General features: G+C 38.5%; 2 protein-coding genes across 2 annotated transcripts; both read right to left on the bottom strand.

The window, feature by feature from the left end:
* Positions 1-3,248: 3,248 nt before the first annotated feature.
* Positions 3,249-11,283, bottom strand: LOC128600919 (myoneurin). Its single transcript, XM_053613727.1, has 8 exons — positions 11,022-11,283; positions 8,716-8,873; positions 7,080-7,958; positions 5,013-5,145; positions 4,837-4,920; positions 4,657-4,754; positions 4,487-4,563; positions 3,249-3,575 (listed from the first exon to the last, which is right to left on the bottom strand). The coding sequence occupies exons 1-7, from the start codon at positions 11,209-11,211 to the stop codon at positions 4,501-4,503; spliced, it is 1,605 nt and encodes a 534-aa protein (XP_053469702.1). The 5' UTR covers positions 11,212-11,283; the 3' UTR covers positions 3,249-3,575; positions 4,487-4,500.
* A 7,369-nt stretch (positions 11,284-18,652) lies between these two features.
* LOC128600912 (zinc finger protein 281-like) lies at positions 18,653-23,259 on the bottom strand. Its single transcript, XM_053613714.1, has 7 exons — positions 23,185-23,259; positions 22,760-23,098; positions 21,881-22,016; positions 21,705-21,788; positions 21,530-21,627; positions 21,338-21,413; positions 18,653-20,987 (listed from the first exon to the last, which is right to left on the bottom strand). The coding sequence occupies exons 2-6, from the start codon at positions 22,922-22,924 to the stop codon at positions 21,339-21,341; spliced, it is 558 nt and encodes a 185-aa protein (XP_053469689.1). The 5' UTR covers positions 22,925-23,098; positions 23,185-23,259; the 3' UTR covers positions 18,653-20,987; position 21,338.
* Positions 23,260-24,154: the final 895 nt, after the last annotated feature.

The following is a 24,154-nucleotide window of genomic DNA, read 5'->3' as shown; positions in this document are numbered from 1 at the left end:
ATATCTACCTAATCTATAATCTGTCTTTGATAGATAGATTTTTTTTTGCGTTTGTGTTTTTGTACTTTTTTAAATTACTTTTCAAAACTTTTATGATTTTTAAAAAATAACTTTTATGACTTTTATAAAACTATATAACGGACAGGTATGGAACATGAATGATAAAAAATGTTTCTGAACACTATAATTACTTTGAACAAGAGAACTAGCCTGTAATAACGTGAACGATTTTACATGTAAAACATGTTGCATTACATTCGTCTTGCGTAACCAAAATATTCACGTGAATTATGTAAACTGGGACGAAGGGCGCGTCTCGTTATCCATGACATTGTTAAATCTCCTCCTCTCAGCCCCTCACTGAACAGAGCAGACGCAGAGAGAGGTGTGAGTTCAGCGGGAAAGCAAGACCTCGCACCTGCAGGACAGTACTGCCGACATTTGGAAAGTCTTTAGATTTGTTGCTAGGCGCTTTTTTTAAAAAAAAAAAAAAAAAGTCACTAAAGGGGTCTGAAACGTTGCTAAGTTGGCAACACTGGTCTGCACTGACAGCTAGATAAAAGGCAGCTAAGCTCCGCCTCTCCCCAGCAAAAAGAAAATACAGAGGGAGAGGGAATGCAGGGTTTTTCATTTATACACATTCTATTTGAAAAGCAATAAAATACACCTAGTACCCAAATGATGCCCTGTCTGTGTTTTTTTTTCTTGAAAACAATTCGACTCTAAACCAAAGACTGGAGAGATGAACTAATAATTTCTGTTTCGGTTACTGCATGGTGCATTGCCTATGGGACGGTCACCGGAAGAGCGAACGACTCGAACCCGAAGACTCGAGAGGTGAACTAATAATTTCTGTTTCCTGTACAGAACCTATGGGTATGTTGCAGCGCATGCGTAGTCAAAAATGAACGAATCACTCTCTGAGACAACTCGTTGTTCCCGAGTCATATTAAAGATTCGCTCATGAACGACACATCACTACCCCTCTCACAAATGACTGCAAATAGTTCCTAAGTCAGGTGTTCTCAAACTCCAGCATATGAATATTGTGAAAAAAATATGAATTCTTTTTTTATACCACAAGTCTTTATCACCCAATATTTTTCAATTTTAGAGTCACAACATAGCACTACTGTAGCATTTGATCACTGTATTATGTTAATAACATAATGTATGTATACATGTAAAATACATGACTAAAAACCAAAGGAATATTCATTACATTTACTTACGAGTCTAGTGGGAAGCATTGTGCTGTTACAAGAATATAATCCGCACCAGGGTGGTTTATACGGAATAATGACAGACAGAGTAGAGTCACCCTAACATGCACACTTTTCATATAAATAAAAAACAAAAATCATACCCACACACGCTTAATATCCATCCATCCATCCATTTTCCATACCGCTTATCCTACACAGGGTTGCAGGGGAACCTGGAGCCTATCCCAGGGAACTCGGGGCACAAGGCAGAGACATCCTGGAAGGGGTCCCAACCCATCACAGGGCACACTCATGCACACACTACAGACATTTTTGGAAATGCCACTATGCCTACAGCACATGTTTTTGGACTTGGGGAGGAAATCGGAGTACCCAGGGAAACCCCTGAAGCACGGGGAGAAGACTCCTCACATGCAGAGGTGGGATTTGAGCCCCCATCCAGAGATAATATGAAGTCTGGAACATAACGTACATCAGACAATTTTATCACTTTATTAAAATAGTATTTCATTTTAAATTTATTTAAGAACAAATAAATATATACTACTATGTAAACAAATATTAGCAGCAAATCGTTTGCTGTTAGCTAAACATTTTGGCTACTACTCTTTCTCATCGGAGCTCTGGAAGAACGTTCCAGATAACAATTATGTACTATTATTCATTTATGCCTATTTATGTATACAATACTTTTGAAAAAAATAATAAAATAAAATTAAAAAAGTACTTTTAAAAGTAAAATTAAAAAGTAAAATGGATTTATTACCCATCCATTTTCCGTGCTGCTTATCCTACACATGGTCATGGGGAAGCCTGGAGCCTATCCCAGGGCACAGGGCAGGGGACACCCTGGACAGGTTGCCAACCAATCGCAGGGCACAATCACACACACTCTCAAACACCCATTCACACATTACGGACAATTTTAGAGATGCCAATCAGCCTACAACGCATGTTTTTGTACTGAGAGAGGAAACCGGAGTACCTGGAGAAAACCCCCAAGGGATAACATGCAAACTTGGCGCACACAGGACGGAGGCGGGATTCAAACCCTCAACCCTGGAGGTGCGAGGCAGACATGCAAACCACTAAGCAACCTTGCCCCCAACATACTTTAATATAAAAAAAAGCTAAAAGTTTTTGTTTTTATTTGAATACTAAGAAAATGCCAAGTTGAACAAGTTCAGTTGATGCTGTTTGATTGTTAATGCCGTAATTACAAAAATCAAATCAAACAAACACAGAAATAACAACCCAATAACATAATTAAACAGTATAATATAGTATAAAATGGATGTGCAATATTGCCCTTAGACAGGGTTGTGTGTGTGAAGCTGGGATGAGGAACAAAGACAGTGACAATTACATTTTTATGACATTCTTGGGATTGTGGCAGTTCTCTTGCTTGAACCCCCTTGAACATTTAGGCTGGCTTTAGAGTGACTAGGGTACAGCCTTTCAGCAGGAATGTATTTTGTAAACTGACATTTGTGCCATCCTCTGCCTGCCAGCATCCAGCACCAACCCAGACCTGCAGTATTTTCTAAAAAGCTTAATTGGTTCGATTTCCCAAAACAGAAAGAACAGCAATTTAAATCAGGACTCTCACCAAGGTAAAGCAATCACTGAAGACGATTAAAAGAACATGGTAAATGTATTGTAAAACACCACGTGAGCACATATTAAGCCCCCATGTTAAAAATCAGAACCTTTATTTATGGGTCCCTGACCACCCACTACTGCCGGCATGAAAATTAAAACTACCTGCTCCTGTGACTTTTTTTTTTGTGGGTGTGTGTAAATCCAAAAGGTAGTTTGAACTCTTCCACTACTCAGTCACAACATCTTCCACCATGCCAAAAATATCTCACTTCACCACAGATAGACATTCCCAACAGGTCATCTTGTATTTTCACTTCTTAGAAATGAGTAGCACAGATTAGCATTGGTGGCACTCGTTTACACAAGCTATCAATGGAATGTTTCTGCTACTACAAAACACACACACTTGAAATCCAAGTATCCAAGTTTATCCAAGTTTATTTTGAACCTGCACTTAATTATGCACAATAATAACTATTTGGATGATATAAAAAAAAACAAAAGCAACTGTACTTGATGTAAGTGTTCACTGTTTCAAAATATTATATGAAGCAAGGTATAAAAACCAATACAAAATAAAGATGTACCTAAAATGTTAATATGAATTATTAAAATTTATTTTAAAAAAATGAATAAAAATTCATAATCGAACACTGTTCACCGATTCTCTCCCTGGCACACCATTCACAGGTTCTCCCTCTTCTTTGCAGTCAGTTATTCCTTCATTGTGAAACTTCCTTAAGCGTCCTGTATTTGAAATAAACGAGGCTTTAAAAAACATTAACATCATACATGAAAGCTATTGATGGCCTGATAATACACAACTGATTAGATAGATATAGAATATCGTATTCTATACAAGTAGTCTACACTAGACGTTTTCGGGAACCAGCACGTCAAATTTAATACATTTTCAGTTCAATATTAGATTTGATAGACTGCATGCTATTCACATTGCTTTAACAGTCACAGTGACACTGTCATTCATTGACGTTATCATTTCACATTACACACTGAAATACACATTTCGTTTATTGCGAACATTACATTTAATTTGATGATCACTCTGAATGATCATTTATCTAACCCATTAGTCTTGGACACAATGCATTCCTCGCACGAATAACACCACGGTGAACATTGATTAAACATGGAACTCCTAAGACGAAGCATATAGGTTCATTTAAAAACAAATCTGCAACTTTTCTGAAATTTAATTAAAATACAAGTACTTCAAATATATTTTTTAAATATTTAACTAAACTACCACTTAAACATTTTTTTAACTTGGCTCAGGTGGTAGAGCGGGTTGTCCACTAATCGTATGGTTGGCGGTCCGATTCCCGGCCCACATGACTCCACATGCCGAAGTGTCCTTGGGCAAGACAATGAACCCCAAGTTGCTCATGATGGCAAGCTAGCGCCTTACATCTACCATTGGTGTGCGAGTGTGTGTGAATGAGAACCAGTGTAAAGCACTGTGCAACCACTAAGGTTAAAAAAAGCGCTATATAAGTGCAGACCACGAACCCCCTGTAATTATGACTCCTGGTTGAGAAATACTGTTCTAAAACAACACCCAATTATTAACTATAAAATTTGAGATTGTAGTGTTTCATAGTTAATCAAATCATATAACACTAGTGCTGTTACTTTACCTCTGTTTGTTGAGTCAAACTCTTTCCTCTGAATTGTTGGAAGGCTCTGATGTACCTGCCGTGCTCTCAGCCAACGGCTACATGTAAAATAAATAAAATGGTACATTTTCCCAGCTACTTTATGACATCAGATTACAATAAAATAAAAATGAAATGACTTCTAGGGCAACCTGTTGATGGAGCTCACTGTCTGCTGACTTCTCTCCACTGGAAGATCGGTTTTTACGCCTTCTTGATTGATCCTTGTAAATGCTTAAATGTCTCTCTTCTGAAGAATGAACAAACACTGTAAAACACTGTACAACTTATTGACTGAACGTACAGTATCAAGAATGGTGCCTTGGACTCACCATGATGGATCATTCTGTGGTTTCGATAGCGATACTTCTGAATGAACCCAATGTTACACTCACTACACCAGAAAGGCCTTTCATCTATAAAAGCAAAAGAAAACTGGAACTAAGTAACCATGAATTACTCAGTTGAATGTTTTTAGGTGTGGAAATATTTAATTGCTCATACTGACCTGTATGAGTGTACTCATGTCTGCGTAGGTGATATGCACTGCAGAAAGCAGCGTTGCAGTGCTGACAAATATGCAGCTGTGCGTTCTGTGCTGCACTCGCCTCCTCGTCTGAAGGGTTGTCAATCACTCTTGACTGTGTATGGAAACACAATTATAGGTAAATTGTATGCAATAAGCGAATTGAATCACTCTTGTTTGCATATGAAGACTTTATTAAAAGCTGATTTAAATGCTGTTTAAAACCTAATTTGCAGTGGTGATGTATATAATATATATATAAACTCTTGTAATAAATAGCACATACAAGGAAAATTGTCCATTCTACAGAAAAAAAACAACCAAAATTACCACTGAGGTGTGACTACAGTGGTAGAAAGTAGAATTATCTATATTTCTGCATAAATATGACTTAAAGCAATCGTATTTTCACACAAGTCCTTAAAGTAGACAGCGAGAACCAAATTAAGCAAATGAGAAAAGTATTCTACTTGGTCATTTATTTATTGAAGAAAATGATCCAATATTACATATCTGTGAGTAGTAAAAGTAAGTGAACCGCTAAGATTAGCAGTTAATTTGAAGGTCAAATTAGAGTCAGGTGTTTTCAATCAATGGGATGACGATCAGGTGTGAGTGAGCGCCTTGTTTTATTTAAAGAACAGGGATCTATCAAAGTCTGATCTTCCCAACACATGTTTGTGGAGGTGTATCATGATATGAACAAAGGAGATTCCTGAGGACCTCAGAAAAAGAGTTGTTGATATTCATCAGACTGGAAAATGTTACAAAACCATTTCTAAAGAGTTTGGAATCCACCAAGCTACAGTCAGGCAGACTGTGTACAAATGGAGGAAATTCAAGACCACTGTTACACCCCCCAGGAGTGCTCGACGAACAAAGATCACTCCAAGAGCAAGATGTGTAATAGTCCACAAGGTCACAAAGGAACCCAGGGTAACTTCTAAGCAACTAAAGGCCTCTCTCATATTGGCTAATGGTAATGTTTTAGTCCACCATCTGGAGAACACTGAACAACAATGGTGCACATCGCAGGATTGCAAAGAGAAAGTCACTGCTCTCCAAAATAAACATTGCTTCCCTTCTGCATTTGCTAAAGGTCACATGGACAAGCCAGAAGGCTATTGGAAAAAATTTTTGTCAACGGATGAGACCAAAATAGAATTTTTGGTTTAAATGAGAAGTGTCATGTTTAGTGAAAGGACAACACTGAATTCCAGCATAATAACTTTATCCCATCTGTGATATGTGGAGGTGGTAGTATCATGGCTTAGGCCTGTTTTGCTGCATCTGGGCCAAGATGACATTGATGGAACTATGAAATCTGAATTATTCCAGCGAATTCTAAAGGAAAACGTCAGGACATCTCAAGAGAAAGCGGGTCATGCAGCAAGACAATGACCCTAAGCGCACAACATTCTACCAAAGAATAGTTAAAGAAGAATAAAGTTAATATTTTGGAATGGCCAAGTCAAAGTCCTGACTGTAGTCCAATAGAAATGTTGTGGAAGGACCTGAAGCAAGCAGTTCATGTGATGAAACCCACCAACGTCCCAGAGCCAACATTCCTCCAAGCCGATGTACAGGATTCATCAACAGTTACTGGAGACGTTCAGTTGCAGCTATTGCTGCACAAGGGGGTCACATCAGATACTGAAAGCAAAGGTTCACATACTTTTGTCTCAATTGTTTACTTAGGTGCTCGTTGTCTACTTTTAGGACTTCTGATGATGTTTTAGGTCATATTTATGCAGAAATATAAAACATCATCAGATATATGTTATGATATTATATATTTCATAACTATATGTTTTAGGTCACACCTCAGTGGTGGACCTACAACATAAAGATGTGTGTGTGTGTGTGTGTGTGTGTGTGTGTGTGTGTGTGTATATATATATATATATATATATATATATATATATATATATATTGTGTGTGTGTTTTTATTTTTTGTTTATAGAAGAAAAACATAGAATTGGAGAAGGATGTACTAAAGGTGAAATCCCTCATTTTAATAAAGATTAAAGATATTACATGATATCTTACCTGAGTTTCAACATGAGAGCTCCTCCTCCATTCTACCGTGTGTCCGTTCTGGCTGCTTTGATCAGCGTCAGTTTTCTTGTGCTCACTCTTGCTTGTTTCAGTCTGATCATAGGTTGGAGAGCTGCAGGTTGGATTGTTGTGCACATGGTCGTGTCTGACCATGCTGGTGTCTGGAGCGAGATCACTTTGCGATTCAAGATTAGCAAGTAGTTGTTCACCAACTAACCCCAAGTTTTCACAGGGAGAACCTGTAGATTCTGGGTCGGCGTAAAGCTGTGTTGTACAGTGACGAGTGTCTGATTCAGGGGTGCTAACAGATTCAGGATTAGGAGTTTCCTGTTTGGTACTACATGACCTAGGCAAACTTACTTGCTTAGCTGGTAGCAGTTCTCCACTTAAAGAGGTACCTGGTCGAGAAGCAATGGTATTGGACACAGGACTAGCAGTGCTAGCTTCAGCTCTATATGGATATTTATGCTTGCATCTCTTTACATGATTAGCAATACTCTTACTGCTATATAATCCAAGACAATAAATGCACTGCATGTTGTCCTTATTAGATCCAGCTGTGGCATGCAGTTCAGATGACATTAAGGTTTTACTCATACCCACATCTTTGTGTAAGAGGTTTCCTTTGCTCTGCAGAAGATCCAGCAACTGTTTCCTTTCCTTTGACTTCTTGTCATAACTAAGGGCCTTTGCCACCTCTGGTTCTCTAGCATGTGCTGATAGGAGATGCTGTGTCATTCGGAGGGAAGGTTTCTTACAATATAAACAGTAATGTTTTTTCTTCAGCTTTAATTTAGCTTTTCGTTTGCTGTTTTTCAACCTGTTCCAGACATCAGATATTGGTGAACCCGTCTCCACAGCAGGAACTGGCTGTAGGGGAAAGTATATTATAATAGTTAGCGAGTATGAGCTTTGAGTTTAAGCTGAGAAAAGATGAAAATGTTCAACAATCGAGTTAGGGCTAGTCTGTAGTATATGCACATGCAAATTGTGAATTTGCTCTATATCGCCATGGATACGGCCGTCTGCTAAATGCTGTAAATGTAAATGAAGAACAAATATTTGCTTCCAATACCATATTGTTTAACATAATTATTAGAACCTTCCAGTACTACCTATACTCTAGTAGTTTTGTGAAATTGGTTCAACCACAACTGGAAGCAGAGGAAATGCAATCTCCAAATACATTTAGCAGCATTTAGGTCTCAGATGTATAAATAAGCTTGTGGACTACAACCCCAATTCCAAAAAAGTTGGGATGCTGTGTAAAATAGTCAACCTCTGCCCATCTTTACTTCTCTCTAAGATACTCTTTTTATACCCAATCATGTTACTGACCTGTTGCCATTTAACCTCCAGCTGTTTGTTTTTAGTAACACTTACATTTCCAGCCTTTTGTTGCCCCGTCTCAACTTTTTTGAGATGTGTTGCGGCCATGAAATTCAAAATTACCTGATTTTTGTTTTTCTTAAAGTGGTACATTTACTCAGTTTAAACGTTTGACATGTTTTATATGTTGTATTGTAAATAAAATATGGGTTTATGAAATTTGCAAAGCATTGCATTAGAATTTTTCTTTACACTTTACACAGTGTCCCAAAATTTTTGGAATTGGGGCTGTACATACAAATGTATGCTCAGAGTCGGGATGTGCAGGGTATGGTGGGTCAGGCTGCTCTATTTTAATGCTTGTGCTTTCTTCCTTCAGCTCTGGGTTTTGACACAAGCCCTCCTGAGAATCATGCTGCAGGTTTGACAAACCATCTTGTTCTCCCAGGAACACACCTGTGAGGGATTGAAAAGCCCACATCAGAGGAACTCCAGTGCAGACATAAACCATCAGAGTCCAGGACAGTTTGGTGATTTCCATGCTGAAATGAAATGATCAACTCCAGTCATGTTAAACCACTGTTTTAAGTCAATCACTAGTTTCCCTACCTCAGAACACACCAGATCTTCAACTTATTATCAAGCTTTCAATAAGGTGGATTGTGTGTACTGAGGAAACCAGAGCTCAGAACACCAGATTTAACCTACCTATTAAACCAGGTCATTGGGAAATCATCAAACTGAGCTGGACCCCATACATACAGGATCAGATATGCACACCTATATTGATGAGAGAGCCAATAATCAGCTTACAGTAATGAACATGACTTCATTTATGTCCATATACAATTTTGAACAGTTATTGTTATATAACTATGCAGGGTGTCCCAAAAGTCTACAGTGCCCTCCACTAATATTGGCACCCTCTGTAAGTATGAGCAAAGGCTGTGAAAAATTGTCTATATTGTTTAACCTTTTGATCTTTTGTTAAAAAATTCACAAAAATACACTGCTCTCATGGATATCAAACAACTGCAACACAGGATTATCCAAAAAATATATCTTTTTAAATATAGGTGTGTAACAATTATTGGCACCCTTTTAATCAATACTTTGTGCTACCTCCCTTTGCCAAGATAACAGCTCCGAGTCTTCTCCTATAATGCCTGATGAGGTTGGAGAATACATGGCAAGGGATCTGAGACCATTCCTCCATACAGAATCTCTCCAGATCCTTCAAATTTCATCAACAATGCTTGTTACCATAATTGATGGTCCTTGATCTAACTAATCGCAGCATTTGGGATTTGAAAATCGCACCCTTTCAAATCGCAATTTAAAAATGATTAATCACGCAGCCCTAATATAGACACACATCCAATTCCAGGTTGATTCATAACATTTCCAGTTGACTGGAACTTCTTAATTATTGCCCTGATGATGGAAATGGGCATTTTCAATGCTTGCGCTATTTTCTTATAGCCACTTCCCATTTTGTGAAGCTCAACAACCTTTTGCCGCACATCACATCTATATTCCTTGGTCTTACCCATTGTTATGAATGACTAAGGAAATTTGGCCTATGTGTTACTTCATATTTATACCCCTGTGAAACAGGAAGTCATGGTTGAACAATTTCCTGTTCCTAGTCACCCAGGTGTACAAAAAAATGTAAATATACTTCAAATATATTTTTCTCATATGTATTCATAGGGGTGCCAATAATTGTTGCACACCTATATTCAACAAAGATTTTTTATATATATAAACCTGTGTTGCATTTGCAATTGTTTGATATCCATGAGAGCAGAGTATGTTTGTGAATTATTTTTTTAACAAAATATCAGAAGATTAAACAATAAAAACAAATTTTCACCGCCTTCTTTGCTCAAAAGAGATAATCGGATGAAATAATATCAGAGAATAGTATCAAATAGATCCTATCAGAGAATTCAAAACTCCTGTCGATCCTGTTCAAATGTCTATTTACTCATCTGCTGGATTTATGATAGGAAAAGGCTGCTGGTTTGGAGTGAAATCCAGCATACTCCATGTTAACGTGGAGCTCTTTCAAATATTTATTTTTTGGTACTTTGAATGAATGAATGAATGGATACCAGAATTTGCATACCTCAGATAACTAAGTCATTGCAAACTTTGAATACCAGTCTGTTATAGTTCTGGACCATTTTAAACACTGAGTCTGTAATAATCTGGATAGATGTTTACATAGAAATACATACACAGTAGCCATCTCTAATAAACAAACGACTGCATGCTATATATCTAGGAGCTTTAACTCCTGTAGCTGATTTTGTTAACCGTACTGAACTATCTGAATGTAGGCCTATTAACTATTAAAGTCCTGGTTGGTAACAGTGGGCTGTTTACCTCAGAAATGTATTAAATACAGCAGTGTTTTCTGCGTTTCAGTCCTACTGTATTAACAGTCAAACCCAGCAGTATGAGCCTGAACAAAACAGACCTCAGGCAAACCCTAGCACTCTCAGTGGCGGATTTAGCCTCGTACACCTCTTTCTCTCTGCCATTTTTCGTCATCTTTTGTTAGCTAAAGTGTTGCATTAGCATTTTTATTAATCCTACCCGGGTTTATTTCTGTAAAACTCCATCCTGTAATCTTCAACATTTCCTTCAGATAATCGTTCTCTTTGCGTATCCGAGCCGTTTCCTCCTCGTACTCCTGCATCATCCTGCTCACTGTGTCGAGGATCTCATTCACCGCCGCGGACAGTCTCTCACTCAGGAACACGTTTAACTGCTCCAGTTTACTCATTTTACTGGTTTACTCTCTCGTCGAATATTACCGAGTATACCTCGTCTAGTGTACTCGCTTGCCGTGACGCTAATCCACACTTGGGCTGAAATCCAAACCCGCTCACTGTTATATTTATAGGGCACTACAGAGGGTGCACAAGGCATTCATTCATACTGTTTGTAGGGCGCCTATGTAGGAAGTAGGAAGCTATTTGGTATTTATTCTCGATGCTCTACTGCCACTTACTGGACAGGAAAAAAATTATCTCAACCATAAACAAATCCAAACATTACTTGTTCTGAAACTCAATAATTTCTCACACCATATGTATATATCTGTGTGTGTGGGTGTGTGCGTACACACACCCACACACACACACACACATACTTTACAGGGGTGCAACAATGGGGTATGCAGTAGTATATGGAGTGCATAGGGGGCGCCATTGTGCCAAAATCCTTCTTTGAAAATCTTCTTTCACAAAACGTTATAAATAATCAAAAGCTCATTGGTTGAAAAATAATAAAAGGAAACATTTTTATTTAAACTTTTATTTGACGTTTTAAGGGAGTTCAAAATTGTATTTTATTTTATCAAGTGATTGCATATCACTTTGTTTGCACAATTTCTAGATGCAGTTTTTCACAGATTGGTGAACCTCTTTCCATCTTTACTTCTGAGAGACTCTGCCTCTCTAAGGCTGCATTTACACTGCAGGTCTTGATGTCCAATTCCGATTTGTTGACTATATTTTTTTTTGACGACACGCTTACATCTTCTTTTAAAAGTGACCCATATCGGATATCTGCATTTACACTATACACTTCATGAAACAACCCAAGGTAGACATCACCGGAAAAGCTTAGGCCAAAAAGGAAGTAAAAATGGTGCAATTTGCAAAGGATTCAGACGAAAATATAATACAAGCTTTTGCTTTCTGCACTGTATTTAAAGGTAAGCAAAACACCGGCCTCTTAAAGCTTGGTTTATACTCGACGCGTTCCATAATAGCACGAGGGAGCGCGAGGGAGTTTTTTTGGGAGGTGAAGCCTGTTTTCATTCATCAGTATCTTCACAAATAAACACAGTCACTATACTACACTGTCAGACAGTGATTAAACCTCATTCTTTTGTCTCTGTACATAAAGAGACATTTACACTGATGAGTGGCCATACAGGGTGATCATTCTGTAATAACTTTATTTTGTCTTGGTACATAAAGAGATATTTATATTGATGGGCAAACATAATCACATGATACTGTAAATGTGAGACATGACATTTGCAAGAAGCTCTCACTTTTTGCTTCTGTCTACAGTAATCGCTAACATTTTGTAAATGAAACTACAATAAATAATAAGTCTAGTTAATGATAGTAAAGGTCAATGTTTAATAAAAAATCGTAATGAAATGAATAAAATGAAAACAATTGAGGTTGTTCAATTTACTTGTATACATGTTCTCATATTTATAGCAATATTTGGTTGTAATGTGACAAGTGATGATTCTTAGCTCTTTTTTTCATACTGTGGGTTTTAGTGAAGTTTACTGAAAACAAACATCGTCAACAACAAACACAACAACTCCTCCTCAGCATTCAGCGACTCCACGCGAGACGCCTTGTTTGTAAGCATTGCTATGGTTGTTCCGACAAACTACTTCTTCTCTTAGCTACTACTTGTTGGTTTATAGGAAGATTACTCAGAGTCGCCCCCTTTCGCTTCAAAGAATATTACAACGGCGAGCGCGTCCAGTATAAACGCCTGGTCCGGTCGGGGAGCGGAGGCTTGCGGTGCGGATCCAGGCGGATCTATAAACAAGGCTTAAGGCGGAGAAGAAAAAAAAAAGAAGAGAGCCCTTGTTGATACTGTTGGCCAAGATACTCTTTTTTTTTAAATACCCAATCATGTTACTGACCTGTTGCCAATTAACCTAATTAGTTACAAAATGTTCCTCCAGCTGTTTCTTTTTAGTAACACTTAGCTCCCTTTCCAGCCGTTTGTTGCCCCGTCCCAACTTTTTTGATACGTGTTGCGGCAATCAAATTCAAAATCTATCAAATTTTTTCCTTAAAATGGTACATTTCCTCAGTTTAAACATTTGATATGTTTTCTATGTTCTACTGTGAATAACATGTGGGTTTGTAACATTTGCAAATCATTGCATTCTGTTTTTATTTAAATTTTACACAGTGTCCCAACTTTTTTGGAATTGGGGATTAAAATCCATTTTATTGAGGTGGAATTTTATAGCTGATTATTTAACTGGATTTACAGAGCAGCACATTTGCTGCTGTTGCTGTGAGTCGTTTATACCAACATTTATTTATTAGGATAAAGAACCAGACTATTTGTGCAGCATTTTTTAACTTGCAGTGTTTATTTTTTCATCTTTTATTTATTTCCCTGGTGGGTCGGTGTTACAGAGGGACAACCTGAAAGAGAAAAAATGAATCATGTTACTTTACGTGTGTGTGTGTGTGTGTGTGTGTGTGAGAGAGAGAGTTTTACAGGTACAATACAGATATTAGATATTTTTTATATAAATAATTATCAAACCTTTTATCTTAGTATATAATATTATTACAAAACTGTATTACCATTGCACTATTGCATTCAAAAGTATTGTCTCTCCACATGTGCTTTATTTAATAGGAAGCTCCCTAGGTAGTGGGCAGAAAGACCCATTCAATAAGACATTAAAAGGACGGCTGTGACTCACGCTGTGACTGGACCCTCTGTGTGTCCTTATGCTGATTCTGCCTGGGGTTGGTAGGCCGGCTGCTCCACATCCTCTGTTCTGTCCAGGTGAGGTAAGGCTTGTGCTCCTCTCTGTTCTTAGACAGAGCAACACACACCAGCCTCCTGCCCAACCATCCTCCCATCCATTCCTGTAATGGCCTCCATGGCTTCTGTAGTAGATGAATAACTAACATAGCCAAATCCTTTGGCGTTGCCATTCTCCATCATCAACTGTAGGGGACAGCGAGGAGATAAAGAAAGCAAAGAATGAGCCTTACACACACACTAAAATCTAAACAGAACAGCTATGTTTTGTTAGTATCAGGGTACTGGTATTGCACCCCCCCATAATCCATATTTACGTCTTCTATGTTAAAGATAATTTCAGGCAGCAACTATTCAAAATACAATATATAAAAAACATTGGGAAAAGGAAGAAAATGTAGGGATTAGTAGTTGACATTTGCACTGATGATGGCTTTGAATGGGAGGAAATCTTTGTACAGGTGCTTGTCGTCCACGCTGTAGTCAAGGTTACTTATGAACAGTTCGACTCTCTACAGAACATAGTGCAAAGTCAACACCAAGTGTGTTAATTAAACCAATCAAACAGCTAAAAAATGCGAGAATTAGTGTATGCAATAATTAGTCAGGGGCAGTGGTGACTCAGTGGTTAAGACTTCTGACTGGAATGTCATGAGTTCAAATCCCAGCACCACCAAGCTGCCACTGCTGGGCCCTTGAGCAAGGCCCTTAACCCTTAACTGCTCGGTTATATAAATGAAATGTATGTAAGTCGCCCTGGACAAGGGTATCTGCCAAATGCCATAAATGTAGTTATTTTTCTGAACATGTACACACAGTTCTACATTTTAATGTTCTGAACTTCCAAAGTCCCTAAAAGACTAAATGACACGCCAACATTTCCATCCACAGACAAACTAGGAGACACACCCCCATGTCCAAATATGGGCACAAAGACATGTCCTCTCAGGACTGTGATCTGTAGACAGTCTGTACCTTTGTGTTCTTGCTGTGGCGAGACTTGTCCATAGTGAAATTCTTGGTATTCTCTGGCAGCCACTGGTTGACTTGAGCCTGCATCTTCTGTATCAGACTGGTCTGAGCTGACAGGAAGTCTATAGTAACTCAAATAACCACTATTTACAAAAAAAAAAAAGCATCACAGAACGCACAACAGATCAGACCTTGAGGTGGATGGGTTACAAAAGGAGAAGACCATATCAGGTTCCACTTCTGTCAGCCAAGAACAAGACTCTGAGGCTATCATGGGCACAGACTCAGACACACTGGACAGCTGAATACTGGAAAAAGACCAGGTGATTTTTGTTTTTCTAATCTTCAGCTTTCCAGTTCCGGTGAGCCTGAGATCACAATTTTTCCCCCATTGTGATGTTTGGTGTGAACATTTTTTTTTTTTTTTTAAATTCTATATTTTGAGCATGAACAAACAAACAAATGTATACCAAATCGTAGCAAAAAAGCAGACTTAAACATTAACAAACCTTGGTTGAACAAAGTTAACATCACTTCTTTTTAGCTCTTAAAATAAAAAGGGGAGTAATTATATTGGAGGTAAGATGATATGACAATACATCCCAATCATCCAAATCATTTAGCAGTTCTGCTTGTGTAATAGCATTCTTACTTGAAGTTAGGAGTAGAGATGCTCTTATCTTACCAAAATAATTTTTATAGTGTTAAAATGATGGAGGGGTTTTAATTCATCTACACTTATGCATGAAAAATTGAGCAATTAGAAATATTTTTTTCATCAGAAAGTGATGCTTAGAGTCTTTCTTAAATACACCAAATTTAATCAGCTTATAATATTTATCATTCATATAAATGTTATTACGGGACATCCGGTTACATAACTGAACCCAAAACAATACTTGAGTAATTGCAAAAAAAACAACCCAAAAAACATGTTCAGTGTTTTCAATATCGCTCTGACAAAATCGACAAGTGTCTTCATCTGTGTTCCCAGTTTCTCGTTTCAGGTTCTTTGATCTTGTTCCCAGTTTCTCGTTTTCATGTTCTGCCTTTGCCCTGTCTACCCTGTTTGCCGCTCGCTTGACCCCTCACCTGTTTTGACCTTGAACTTGCCATAGATTTGGATTTGTCTGTCTGCCGATCTTCATTAAAAGCTTTAACTTCACTTGCATCCGTCTCCAGTCCCTGTTTACATGACAGGAAAAATGTATGTTTTGTATTTTTTCCTCTTATTCTGCACACACTTGTGGGAAATTTTTTTTAAATACAGTGTTACCTGGGCGCACGGTGGCTTAGTGGTTAGCACGTTTGCCTCACACCTCCAGGGTCGGGGGTTCGATTCCCACCGTGGCCCTGTGTGTGCGGAGTTTGCATGTTCTCCAGGTACTCCGGTTTCCTCCCCCAGTCCATGGCATGTCCAACCTACATCCGTAGTGTATGAACGGGTGTGTGAATGTGTATGTGAGTGTGCCCTCCGATGGATTGGCACCCTGTCCAGGGTGTACCCCGCCTTGTGCCTGATGCTCCCTGGGATAGGCCCCAGGTTTCCCCGTGACACTGAAGGAAGGATAAGTGGTATAGAAGATGGATGGACAGTTTCTAATACCTGTTTTAAGTGCTGTGCCCAGATTTTTTTGTAATCGAGTACACCACACAGTGTGGTGGTTGCATACAGCCAGGAGTGAAGGTGTCACATTAGAATATGCAAGAATTGCCTTTTAGCAATACGATCAGATTCTTAGGGATGGCATTTGAAACTACATAAAATTCCTTAAGGTGACCCAAATCCATGTTTTAAGCAAAAATAAATGTGGCTAAAAACATTTCCATGATGATCTATTATATCATTCACAGAATAAACCATTTTTCATAGAACAAAGATTTGTTATGGTGTGCAATAAAACAATTATTCCAAACAGAAGTTTTGTGAGGCCTGAAATTGTGTGAATATGCCAGTTTACAACATAAGAACAATTGCTGATGAAAGGTGGATCATTTTGAAGGCAGCTTTGAAATTTCAAATTCACACTTTAGCAAAAATTCCATACTGTGCCTGCCAGTTTCTCAAACACTGAAGAAGAGACAATGATCTCAATCTGAATCTTAAAAACTCCATTCATTATTTCTAAATCAGTTACTTTTGAATTATCTTCATAATGGCATACCAAATCATTTTTATTTACATAGTGAGATTTATTTTTCCAAATTAAGTTAAAGCAAAATTTTTTTGAGGGGCGCCAACATTGATCTCGTATACCCCTCAGCAAATGTGCAGTTGCACCCCTGTATGTGTATTAACATATTTGTATTAACATAAAAACATTCAACAACGGACATAAACTGAACAAGTTTCAGAGATATTTGACAAACAGATATGGAGTAATGAGTCCATGAACAAAGGGAGGGTTGTAAATTATTGTAAAAAATACAATATTAATAGTACCAGTCAGTATCTGGTGGCCTCCAGATGCTTTAAGTACTACAGTGCAACTCATCCTCATGGACTGCACCAGATTAGTCAGTTCTTGCTGTGAGATGTTACTCCACTCTTCCACCAAGGCATCTGCAAGTTCTCGATCATGTCTGGGGGACACATGGTTACATGTAATTTTCCACTGCGAGGACGATCAGCTGTCCTTCCTGTCTCCCTGTAGCACTGTCTTAGGTGTCTTACATTACAGACATTGCAGTTTATTGCTCTGGCCACATCTGCAGTCCTCATGCCTCCCTGCAGCAGGTCTATGGCATGTTCACGCAGGTGACCAGGAACACTAGACATCTTTCTTCTGGTGTTTTTCGGAGTCAGTAGAAAGGTCTCTTTAGTGTCCTAAGTTATTGTAACTGTGACCTTAATTACCTACCACCTGTAAACTGTCCGTGTCTTAAGGACTGTTCCATGGTCACATATTTAGCCCAGAAAATCAGTTATGTGAGTGAGCACACATTTCTTGTAGAAGTCTACAATATTCAAAATGAAAGCTCTCATGAATATAACATTATTCATCGAAAGAAATAACAGTAGGTGTTTATGTTAATAAAGACATAAAAAACGCAACAAACATAAGTTCTGCTACCCCATTTTCAAAATATAACTAGACAGTTTTATATACCTTTCACTTCTGGAATACAACATTCTAGAGATTAAAGTCCTTAAAAATGTTAGTTTTGAGCCTTAGGGCTTTCCATAGTACCTCATTGGTACGAGCACAGCATCTCAAGGGCGAGTTTTTCGTGCAAGAGTGTTTTTTTTTTTTTTTTGGCGTTTGGGAGGGGCTGGGGGAAACCTATACCGGTTGGGAAACAGAGTTCGACACAACAAGCAAGCATAGATGAACTGTACCCTCTGCCAAACATCCATATATTTCGTACAGATGGTCATCAGGAAAAGCCAGGGGATTGTGTCTGTCCCTAAAAGTTCTTTCCCTTTGAAGTGTCTTTATTATTTGTGCTCCGAGCTCCATAAATGGTGAAGCCACCTCTACAACCCCTAAAGGATCAACTTTGATGCTTCAGATTTAGCCTGTATCACTTTGCTCGCAGCTGACTGGTCCAAGTAGGGTTTGAGGTTTCTTACCCACAATACAACCTGCTCCGGAGCAGGTTAGCCATGTAGTGCAAGTTACCATGGCTTTGAAACCCACTAAAAACCAATCCACCTTGATGAGACCGAAAAAACAGGCTTTGCTCAAACTAAACTCAAACTTACCTGGGTAGCCACCGGCTTTGTGAAACAGGTCTCAGGGGTGGCTCTAAGGGTTGGCCTAGCCATAATGATGTATTATAGACCACCCCCAGAACTGATAGGTTGTTGTTCAATTTTAATTTTGGGGAACAAGCGATATTCAGTCAAAACATTTTTTTATTGTGGTAACTGGTTCATAAAGGTACCAGTCATTTCATGTCGATATACCGATGGAGAAAAGAAATTGCTGATAGGTAAGGGTCTTTTTTGTTTATCTTAATTTTAATGTTAAGATTGTATTTAAGGGCTCGAGTTTAGATGGAAAATGAGCCTGAGATCTTTTTCTGACCGGTTTAATTTTTCCTATGATTTAGGCTTGATTTTAAAACACTGAGGCTGAGGTCCTGGGTGATAACCAGAGCCAACCTCTGGGTCAGCACTCAGTCTTCCTGCTGTTGGCATCTACCTCCCATATACTGCCATTTTGCCATTTCTAGAGCCACTGTGTTGGATTTCACAGATATAATGGGGGCTGAAAACCCACTTTGCACTGAAAAGGGGTTGAGGCCTGTAAAGGAAAGCCGTAATTAAGCACATCGCTAGAACTCATCTATGGACATCTAAATGGTAAATGGTAAATGGCGCACTTGAATAGCGCTTTTATCCAAAGCGCTTTACACTGTGTCTCATTCACCCATTCACACACACACTCACACACCAATGGTAGCAGAGCTGCCATGCAAGGCGCTAACTTGCCATCTGCCACACTGAACTTGGGGTTCAGTGTCTTGCCCAAGGACACTTCGGCATGTGAAGTCATGCGGGCCGGGAATTGAACCGCCAACCCTACGATTAGTGGACAACCCGCTCTACCACCTGAACCACAGCCGACATCTATGCTGCTTTATGCCTTCATGAGTCTGCTGGTGCTTCCTGAGGTCTTCCAGGTGGTAGAAGCATCTAGATCACATGGGGCAACGGTGCAGCCTCTTACCTGAATATGAAGAGGTGCTGTTGGTGCTCAACAGTCTGGGCTAAGGGTTTGCTACATTTTAGTGGATCGGGGAATCTCCATGTATATCGCTTTGCTCAAAGACTTCTTACCATTAGAGGACTCCCAGCATGGTCATTCATACCCGTTTTCTTCCTCATATCCCCTCTTCTTCCTATGGTAATTGTCAGCATTGCTAATGAGATCATTCGTAGAGTCACTGTGCTGACATTCACATCAAACATTATCTCTTATTTTTAATCTCCACTTTGCACTGTGCAACACGTGCTGGATGGTGGCCTGAGGAGCTACTAGGTCTTCAGACTCTGCTTCTCGTTAGGTAAAAGTGAACCAACTGGCTTTTGAGTCATTGACACGTGGAATGCCTGGTTACAAAAACAAGCAAGTTTCTGTATTGAAAAAGTACACGATCTACAAAATCAGATGTGGTGTATTAATTTTTTTCTCAGTTCATATTTACAGTGGACATAGGGAACGTCGGTGATGACGATTCATGTACAGTACATGTACAGTATGTGTGCAACTTCAGTAATACTTGATGTTCTCAAAACGTAAATGTAATATATTTATATATATGTTGCTCTCTAATTAAGAAGCAAAATGTCATAAAAGTAATGATACAGACAATATATCAATTGAGAAACTAAAATTTCCAGACATAAAAGCAGTGTAGGCACTAATTCATCAATAAACACTAGGCAAACTAGCAGTCCTCAGAAAGTCATGTTTTCCCCTATAAAACCCAAATCAAATATTTAAAAGACTTACACCATCCCATTCTCCCAATTGGAGACTATTTCTTAACTCTTTTTTTTGTGCTACTCCACTATACAACTGGATCTCAGTCCAACATTTAGATTTCATTTAACTTTATAGAAACTCCTATTTGGACTTTTACTACTGTGCTTCACTTCCTGTTTAAATGCACAAGAAAAGGAATGATTCTGCTAATTCAAAACTCAATCACACTCACTCGCTGTCTCTTTAATTTTTGTAATGCTTATAACTATACACACCAATAAGCACCTGGATGATACAGTAAAATTAACATACTTTTAGTCAGTTTTTTGTAATGTTCCTTTGATCAAAATATCAGATTAAGATTAACATATAAAATCAAATTTAAACAAAAAATACAAATAATGAATGTCTCCATTTATATAAAAAAAGTATGTTATATGTATATATATATTCATACTTTCACAATATGCTGTAAGCTAATGTTCTCATACCGTTCTATGTTGCAAATACTTCTTGAGGCACCTTTTCTGAGATAAACTGTCTGATACCTGTCTGCAGTCAGGTAATTATTCATCGTGGACCCTCCTCAAACTTCCTGTGTCTGAAACAGATGACGTCAGACCACATTTTAATGCAAAAGTAATAAATATAACAAAATCCATGGATGATTGAGACAATTATATACCGGTGATATGACTTCTACTGAAGAGAGCCTTATCACGATTTGTCCATTTTCTTGATAAGATATGACCTTATCTTCCTACTAGTCCACTATAACACCATAGATATACCTTGGATAATAATGTTTTATTACCTACACCAATATTTTGAATATACAGTATAACATTCAGTGAAAACGTGTTGCAACTGTCCAGTTCTTATAGTTTTCTTGTGACCATAAATGTGTTCGAGAGTCTTTATATGTATAGATGTACATATACCTTTTCTTACCTTAATCTGTCAAGTCTGGTCTTTCTTCAGCATTGCTGGAAAGCTCAGATGTAACTGCAGTGCTATCGTCTAACTGCTGCATACAAGAATGCTACTTTTAAAATGAATGTAATGGTACATTTTCCCCAGCACTGTCATGTCAAGGTTACATTTAAATAAAAATAAATAATAATTAGGCGACATGTAATACACCTGTTGATGAAGCTCATTCTCCACTGGCTTCTCTCCACTGTGAGATCGTATTTTGCACCTTTTTGATGGATTCTTGTACTTGCATGACTGTCTCTCTCCTGAAGAACAAAACACAGACTGTAAAACTCTGTAAACCTATTGCCTGAACATTTCCAGAAAGCTACCTTGGACTCACCGTGGTGGGTTATTCTGTGGTTACGATAGCGATATTTCTGAATGAAGCCTATATTACACTGGCTGCACCAGTAAGGCCTTTCATCTAAAAAGCAAAAGAAAACTGGTACTAAGTAAACATGAAATTAACAACAGCATGTTTAAAGGGGAATAAATAATTCAATTCTGTTAATTGACCCGTGTGAGTGTATTCATGTCTGCGAAGGTTGTAGGAACTGCAGAAGGTAGCGCTGCAGCGCTGACAAACGTGCAGTTTTGAGCTCCGTGACCTTCTCGCCACTTTATCTGAAGAGTTGTCCTTCACCCTCATTGGCTTTGCATGGAAATAGACACAAATTACAAGTAAATAGACACAAATTACAAGTAAAATTGTTGTTTGGAAGCATATAAAAACCTACACAAAAGCTACATCGTCATTAAAAAGCCAGTTGTTTCAGAACCAGTAGTAAAACTACTTTGTCTTCTGCCAGAATTAAGCTGCTATATCAAAACATGCTTATTCTAAACAAAAAGAAATACATATTAAAGCATGAGGAGAAAACGCAAAGTCTGCGCACACAGGGAAGAGGCAGGATTCAAACCCTAACCCTGGAGGTGTGAGGCAAACATGCTAATCACTAAGCCACCGTGCCATCCTATGTGCTGATGAATATTACTGAACAAATGTATGAAGTGAATGAATGGGTTGAGTGAGTCATGGCTGTATTCGTCGTCTCGCTCAAAAGTGCCACAGTAGCATAACACACAGTGTGCACGCAGGTGGTTCATGAGCTGAAACATTGTCACGACTAATGATTTAACCACCTGCTAACATCGCTGGTTTCCTTTAACTTTGCGAGCACACACTGCACTCCTGGCACCCTAATAAATAAACATTTTATACCAAGTAGCTTTTATGTTGCTCAGGATTTCGGCTATTGCAGTAGAAATGCGAGAGTAAATTAGTAAATTAATGACACGTATAGTGGTAATCATTCCCCAAACATACGCTATGAAAATACAGCTACCATGTCTGCAACAGTAATGTAAGAAACTTATAACTAGAATATGGTTTACCCGAGCTTGAATACGAGAGCTTCTCCTCCTATTCTCTACCGTGTGTCCGTTCTGGCTGCTTTGTTCAGCGTCAGTTTTCTTGTGCTCACTCTTGCTTGTTTCAGTCTGATCGTAGGCTGGAGAGCTACAGGTTGGATTGTTGTGCACATGGTCGTGTCTGACCATGCTGGTGTCTGGAGCGAGATCACTTTGCGATTCAAGATCAGCAAGTAGTTGTTCACCAACTAACCCCAAGTCTTCACAGGGAGAACCTGTAGATTCTGGGTCAGCGTAAAGCTGTGTTGTACAGTGACGAGTGTCTGATACAGGGGTGCTAACAGATTCAGGATTAGGAGTTTCCTGTTTGGAAGTACAGGACCTATTTGAATTAGGAGAACTTGCTTGATTAGTTGGTAGTAGAGCTTCACTTAAAGGTATACTCCTACCCATATCTTTGTGTAAGAGGTTTCCTTTGCTCTGCAGAAGATCCAGCAACTGTTTCCTTTCCTTTGCCTTCTTGTCATAACTAAGGGCCTTTGCCACCTCTGGTTCTCTAGCATGTGCTGATAGGAGATGCTGTGTCATTCGGAGGGAAGGTTTCTTACAATACAAGCAGTAATGCTTTTTCTTCAGTTTTAATTTAGCTTTTCCTTTGCTCTTTTTCAAACTGTTCCAGACATCAGATATTTGTAAACAGCGCTTCATCTCAGGAGCTTGGGAAGTGACTGGTGATGTTTTTCTCTCTTCTGTTGATGTCTGCTATGGGGAAAATATATAAGATTAACTGAGAAAGTAGGAAAACATTAGAGGATCATTCTGCAACCTGTGAGTTTGTGGTACATATGCACAGTTAAAGAGTTTTTACATTTAAGTGTCTTTATTAAAATGTGCAAAGATTCAGCTGTGACATGGCTACATACAGCAAAGACTGAATTCAAGTACAGTGATTTTTCTTCAAATGAGCTTTTTCAGTGCCATCAGCTTCACACGGTTATATATATTTTTTACACGATCTATTAGCACTAGGGGTGTAATGATACACTCTGGTCACGATTCTATTCGAGTCATGACACTGGCTTCATGATTCGATTTGATTTGCTTCTTGGAATATTTTGAACAAAATTTAGAATGAAAGGACTCCATTTTAAAATCATAAACAATACAAAATTATATGCACGTTTGCCTGTATGGACAAAAAAAAATCTCCAAACTGAGATTTAATATTGTAAACAAAATGTACTAAAGTCTCTGACCCAGGGAAAATGATCGGTTGAAACTAATGAGCTCCATAGCATCGCCTGAATTGTCATTTTAATTGGATATGGAGCTCCAAAGTCAGGGATGGTGTGGTTTGAAAGTTATCAAAGAGCTCTTTTTAATGGTTATAACGTGGTTGTGTAACAATATAACCTCTAA

This window comes from Ictalurus furcatus, chromosome 2 (assembly GCF_023375685.1).
Source record: "Ictalurus furcatus strain D&B chromosome 2, Billie_1.0, whole genome shotgun sequence".
Classification (NCBI taxonomy): Eukaryota; Metazoa; Chordata; class Actinopteri; order Siluriformes; family Ictaluridae; genus Ictalurus; species Ictalurus furcatus.
Note: the sequence above shows the minus strand (reverse complement) of the source record. Positions and strands in the feature narration are given on the sequence as shown.

What these genes read in the sequence shown, in the direction of transcription:
- LOC128600912 (XM_053613714.1), bottom strand. Translation starts at nt 22,924, where the DNA reads ATGGTCAGACACGACCATGTGCACAACAATCCAACCTGTAGCTCTCCA. An exon ending in ACATGAATACACTCACACGG is followed by an intron (nt 21,789 to 21,880) that starts GTCAATTAACAG and finishes TTTGCTTTTTAG; the next exon opens with ATGAAAGGCCTTACTGGTGC. An exon ending in AGAATGAGCTTCATCAACAG is followed by an intron (nt 21,414 to 21,529) that starts GTGTATTACATG and finishes TCTTGTATGCAG; the next exon opens with CAGTTAGACGATAGCACTGC.
- LOC128600919 (XM_053613727.1), bottom strand. Translation starts at nt 11,211, where the DNA reads ATGAGTAAACTGGAGCAGTTAAACGTGTTCCTGAGTGAGAGACTGTCC. An exon ending in TTTTACAGAAATAAACCCGG is followed by an intron (nt 8,874 to 11,021) that starts GTAGGATTAATA and finishes AATCCCTCACAG; the next exon opens with GTGTGTTCCTGGGAGAACAA. An exon ending in ACATGAGTACACTCATACAG is followed by an intron (nt 4,921 to 5,012) that starts GTCAGTATGAGC and finishes TTGCTTTTATAG; the next exon opens with ATGAAAGGCCTTTCTGGTGT.